Source organism: Lepidochelys kempii, chromosome 11 (genome assembly GCF_965140285.1).
Source record: "Lepidochelys kempii isolate rLepKem1 chromosome 11, rLepKem1.hap1, whole genome shotgun sequence".
NCBI lineage: Eukaryota > Metazoa > Chordata > Testudines > Cheloniidae > Lepidochelys > Lepidochelys kempii.
The window spans coordinates 22910443-22916442 of NC_136390.1; the positions used below are offsets into that span (position 1 = coordinate 22910443).

Below are 6000 nucleotides of genomic sequence, written 5' to 3' on the forward strand. Positions count from 1 at the left end.
TAAGGCTCAATTCTGCTACCCTCATTTACACTGGGTAGCATGTTATTACTTGGTTCCAGTGGTACTACTTACAGAGAAAGCTACTACTTAACATGATTAAGGATGGAAGAATCCAGGCCTCAGAATATTGTGGCTCTTGAAATGATTAAAATTATTGAAGAGAACAAAAATGGCCTCATCCTACTTTGGAAGGTTTCTGTTTTATTGTTTCTGTTTTCAGCTGCAGCAGTGGATTATCTTTCTAATTATTTACATCCTTGTAGGTCTTTGGGCAGACTACAATGAAAGCACTGAGAAGGAAATCCATTCTGCTAACGGGTTACTTGGAGTACCTGATAAAGCATTACTACAGTGAGGATAAAGCAAATCCAGAGAAACCCTTTGTAAAAATAATCACACCATCTCAGATTGAGGAAAGAGGATGCCAGCTCACACTACTTTTTTCTGTTCCAATCAAATCTGTATTTAAAGAACTGGAAAAAAGAGGAATAGCTGTGAGTAAATCAGTCTTCTCTGCTGCTGATTTTCCCATGCTTTGTTTTATGACTCTACTGCACTGAGTTAATCATTTTTGTTATTATTCCTGTATAATTTCATATAAGACCTGAGAAAGACTCCAGTTAATTTCAGTAGGCTTTGGCGCAAGCCTACAGAGGATAAATTTCTTATTTATAATAAAAGAGAAGCTTTATCAATATTCAGATTACAAGAATATGATTGTTTCGCCCTAAACTTGAACAAACTCTTTTTTCAGGTTTAGAAATGTTTGGATAACTTCCCCCTCACTTCATATTTCCCCTCCTCCTTGCCCCCCACAGACACCATAAACAAATAGTCTGCAGTTTTATACAGCACTGCTCTGCTTTCTCCCAGTCAAGATGAAATGTTCCAGCTTAACATACTACAAGGGAAGGCTATTTCCAACCCATTTGGAGAGTGCCAGGAATCCCAACAAGAAGGACATCTTGAGATTTCCAGGCTAATTCTGTTGATTGAAGAGGTGTGGCTAATTCAGAAAAGCCTTCAGATTTTTATATACTGAATAAATGGAATAATAAAATATTTTCATAACTCATCTTTAGCTCTGAAAGAAATTTATATAAGTGGATGTTATTACCCACATTATATAGATCATTCACTAGACTGTAGGCTGTCCAGACCATCATTCTTTTTCTCTGTGTTCTGTACAGCATTGCTTTAGTATCATTAACTTTTTGGCTGAAAAATGCAGATTCAGCTCAACTGAAACACTTCATGAATTTGTGCTAATTTTGGCAAATTGTTTCAGTCAAAGGAAAAAACAGAAATGTCCAAATGGTTAATTTTGATATTTCCAAAATGTTTTGATTTTTTGGGGAGCTAGATTCACAAGGTGTAGTAGGCACCATTCTCAAAACTGAGGGGGAGTTCATGCCAGGAAGGGAAAATGACTCTCTAGCTTTGGTGCTCATTGAGGAGAGGGGGGCACATGGGTTCTAGTCATGTGCCCATGAACAGCTATAATTATTTATACAAAATGGAATAGCTTCAGCAGGAAAGATTGAGGTAGGCCCTCCCTAAAGTAGCCAATAGTGTGGTGGTTAGGGCCCTCCTCTGGCCTATAAGACACCTGAGTTCAAGTCCCTGCCCTAGAGCTAGGATTTAAACCTGGCTCTTTCTCAGGTGAATGCCCTAAGTAGTGAGTATAAGCACGTCTCCCTGTGAATCTAGCCCTTCATTTCCTTTGTTATATATATATATATAATCAAACAGTTCAAGTTTCCTAAAATGGAAACCATTTTTTTCTGATTTTTCAATTCATTGAATTTTTTTAAAAAATGTGTTTGGGTTGGCCCTGAAACAGGTTTTGTTTTGTTTTCGATTTTTTTTTCCCAGAACTGTATCTGAAAAATCAATAATTCACACAGCTCTGATCAAGGCTGCACTGTGGAAGATGCTGCCTATACACATAGTAGAAGACCATCCCTGCCCCAATGAGCTTATAATCTAAATAGAAAGAAACAGAAACATTTTACAGATGACAGGTTTCAGAATAGCAGCTGTGTCAGTCTGTATCCATAAAAAGAAAAGGAGGACTTCTGGCACCTTAGAGATAAATGTGTCAGTCTCTAAGGTGCCACAAGTCCTCCTTTTCATTTTACAGATGGGAAGCCTGAGACAGAGAGATGAAGTCACTTCCCAAAGCTCACTCAGGAAGTCTGTGGCTGAGTCAGAAATTTGAAACAAACCCCATATCTTAAACCACAAGATCATCTTCCTCTAACTGACACTTATTAACTAACAGGTTATTTTCTCTAGATCTGAAGAAGAGCTCTGTGAAGCTCAAAAACTTTCCTCTTCTACCAACGGAAGTTGATTCAATAAAAGATATTACCTCACCTGCCTTGTCTCTCTCCCTGGGACCAGCATGACTACAAAAACACTACAGAATATATAATGCTTAGTAAGGAGCTCTCAGATAAAACTCATTCCTTTAATGATCTGCAAAAAGACAGAACCTTGTTGTTAGCAATACATACAACAGGAGAGAGAAAAAACACTCATCTCCTTAGAGGAAGATTCTAGAGTTCAGATAGCAAAGCAACTGAAAGCCAGTCATGCTGGTAACCAATGAACACAGGTAAAAAAAAGTGAAGGAATCAGAGCCTGAATTTAAGGTATTGAATTAGGAGGTTAGAAGTGTTGGCGGGATGATAGTCTAATGCCATATAAATGATATAGTAGATCTATTTCTGTTGGTGACTTGCGTTTCCAAAGGGCAATACTTGTAGGCAGACTACACTTATGTGTTTTGGTGCTGCCAAGGAATTCCAGGAAGTACTGCTTTTAAGAGGGCATAGGGCATAATACTGTTGCTTTGTCAATGGGACATAGTAATGTTTCATTTTTAGGAGATTATCCTATTCAGCAAAATATTTAAGTTCAGAATCACAGTAAGTCTTGTGGCATTATTTGTACCTTTATTATAAAACATACTATTGTATTTTGTGCATACTTTTTATCAAGAATCTGGGCCATATTCAGTGCTGTGCCTCTCAGGATTCACAGTGCAGAAGGTTTCAGAGTAGCAGCCATGTTAGTCTGTATCCGCAAAAAGAAAAGGAGTACTTGTGGCACCTTAGAGACGAACAAATTTATCTGAGCATAAGCTTTCGTGAGCTATAGCTCACTTGATCAGATGCATTCAATGACAGGCATGCATCCGATGAAGTGAGCTATAGCTCACGAAAGCTTATGCTCAAATAAATTTGTTCGTCTCTAAGGTGCCACAAGTACTCCTTTTCTTAGTGCAGAAGGTGTAGTCCATGGGTGAGAGGCAAAAATGGCTTTTTTGCCAGCTGAGTGCTTCCCTAATTCTGGGCTGCTCCAGGGGCCAATGTAGATCATGGCATAAGTCAGTTCTGCAGTACAGAATAGCCAGAGTTCAGAGTGCTCTGGCCACTCCCCATAACATTCCCCATGCTAGGGGCTGCACAGAAGGGAGGAGGGTGTAGGGCTGCCTATGTTGTTTCTGTATTGGGGATATTCCCTGGAGGCGCTTTACTTCACCAAAGTGATGTAAGAGGTAACAGCATGGACCAGAATCTTGCCCCCACAGGTAGGTTCTTGTAATATGCCATTATTCATCGTATCTTTATTGTATCAACTTTAAAGGTTTACATAAGAATATAAGAATGGCCCTACTGGGTCAGACCAAAGGTCCATCTAGGCCAGTATCCTGTCTTCTGACAAGTGCCAGATGCCCCAGAGGGAATGAACAGAACAGGTAATCATCAAGTGATCCATTCCCTGTTGCTCATTCCCAACTTCTGGCAAACAGAAGGATCTCTCTTCCTCAAACTTGCAGTAGCCAGACTTTAGGGAGAGAGGGTGGGCTGGTTTTTAGTTACTGTTATTGCATGAAGGCAAGGAAGAGGTGAGCTTTTTGTTGTGACAAATACATTTGAAGTGGCATTAATTTATTAAATGTTCCTTTTCTGTTTTGCAGTGTGACATGCGAGAACCAAATGCTCTTCGTGTTGCCCCAGTTCCTCTCTACAATTCTTTCCATGATGTACACGGATTTATTGAAATCCTGGGATCTGCAATTACATCTGCAAAACAAGCAGCAAACAATGCTGCACTGTCCTGATTTTATTGATGGCTCAGCTGTATCTTTTAATATATTTCTGACTAAGATGCATTTATTCTTCTGAGCAATTCTGTCCTTCTAGTAGACTAGGCTATATTCACTGCAATTTGCAAGAAAAAAAAAAGAGGGGGGGTTGAATAGTTATTTACAACAGATTGTACTTTTTATTAAAGCTAATATTTCCTCTTTGCTTTGACTTTGACTCCACAAGTTCTTATGATCTGTACATTTTAATGGGGCTTTCTAAAACATTTTATAATTTCATTCCATTAGGCTTGAGAAGAGGAACAGGTGAAGACTTCAATAAATAAAAAAATAAAATCTCATTGTACTATAACAATATGATGCATAACAAAGAATGGAAATATTTGGCTTATTACTTCAGTAATGTACCAAAAGTTTTCTACCTATTTTGCAGTTTTAATTGGAATCAATGCTGTTTATATAAATGCATAGGCACATTTTAAAAAGAAAATCTGCTTTTTTTTTGGGTAAAGTCATTAGTTGATGCTTGAGGAATCTTAAATGGAGCAAATATTTTGAGCTTTTGTTTCACTCAAAAGACCAAAGTGGTGAATTCTCATTATATTACAGCCACTTTACACCACGTTAGCAGCATGAAGGAAGGGACTTTCAAGGAGAGTAATATATTTGCACCCATGTAGACAGGGCTTGTCTACATGAGAAAGTTACTGGTTTATATAACTGATTTTAAACACTTACTTTGGTTTAAACAAGGCTTATTATATGGTTTAGCTTAAGTCAGTTAGGAAATGGCTTAAGTTAAAAGAGTCAGGAATCAGGACCTGCAGCAGAACCAGTCTCTGGGCAACCTAACAAGCACAGCTGGCCTGCATAGTAGGCTGCCTGATTAGCTACACTGCCTGATTGGTGGGAAAAGTCAGCAGACCATTCTTAAAACCAACAGCAATTTGGTGGTGGTTCAAAGTATTTACCTGTGACAGCTGTCCTGCTTGCTTGTTCTGATCCTTGCTCCTGTCTTGGACCCAGCCCCATTCCCACCTTGTCTAATTCTAGGTAACCCGGCTCCTACTCTCTGCTCTGATTTCTGACTTTGGCCCTGGCATCTATCTGCTAACTGGTGCTCCAACCACTAGGTATGGCTGTCTATAATCCACTCTCTACAGTTAAACTCAAATATCAGCTTCCACACAGGGATTTGCCCCAGTTCAATTAAATCAGTTTAAAACCTGATTTAAGTTTAATGGGGAAATTTTCTCATGTGACAAGAACTTTGTGTATGTGATTATCTGTAATTCAAGGGTATGCCAAACAGGCGATATCACATCTCACGTGATGTTCAATACTTCTTGAAAATAGCATCTAGTGCTACTTCAGAGCTTCTCTTTATTGGAATTTTAAGTCAAAAGGGGAGTGGGGGAAGCCTTAGGACTAAACTGCATTGGGTGGTAAAAGCCATTCCATAAAATGAGATTCCCAAAGCACTAGTCATGCCCTCCACACACTCTCCTATTCTGACGCATCTCTACACATCAGTGAGCAAGACCAATGAGTCACAAGTTCCTATGTTAAGGGGGCATGGCAGGGGGATCCCCAAAAGCCTTATCTATTAGGTCTGGAGCAAACACTGAAGCTCTGGTCCTGTGCCTCTTGAATTTCCCCAAGGATTTGGGGGGAATAGAATAGCAATTGCCTTAATGGTATCATGATCTGAAACCATCCAAGAGTAGGGCAACATGATGGTTAAATCACCAGTTGTGTTGGTATCTGTGACTAATGTTACCCCAGTTTCAGGGAATGTAATGTAGCTCTGGCCAGTTCATAGAAAAATAATTACAAAATAAATCATTTATTGATATCATCACTGCCTGCCAAAAATAAGAGCA

The 6000-nt window shown here is 39.1% G+C and overlaps 1 protein-coding gene across 6 annotated transcripts in view; it reads left to right on the forward strand.

Moving 5' to 3' along the window:
- KYNU (kynureninase) overlaps positions 1–4863 on the forward strand; it is a 90410-nt gene extending 85547 nt beyond the window's left edge. For 4 of the 6 annotated variants that reach the window (XM_073305388.2, XM_073305389.2, XM_073305391.2 and 1 more), the window contains 2 exons: positions 264–494; positions 3989–4862. In XM_073305388.2, the coding sequence (XP_073161489.1) occupies positions 264–494; positions 3989–4132 (375 nt within the window). In that variant the 3' untranslated portion in view covers positions 4133–4862. Of the gene's footprint in view, positions 1–263; positions 495–873; positions 1001–3988 lie in introns of all 6 variants that reach the window. The other 2 variants (XR_012154227.1, XM_073305393.1) reach the window with 2 other exon arrangements.
- The last annotated feature ends 1137 nt before the right edge of the window (positions 4864–6000 follow it).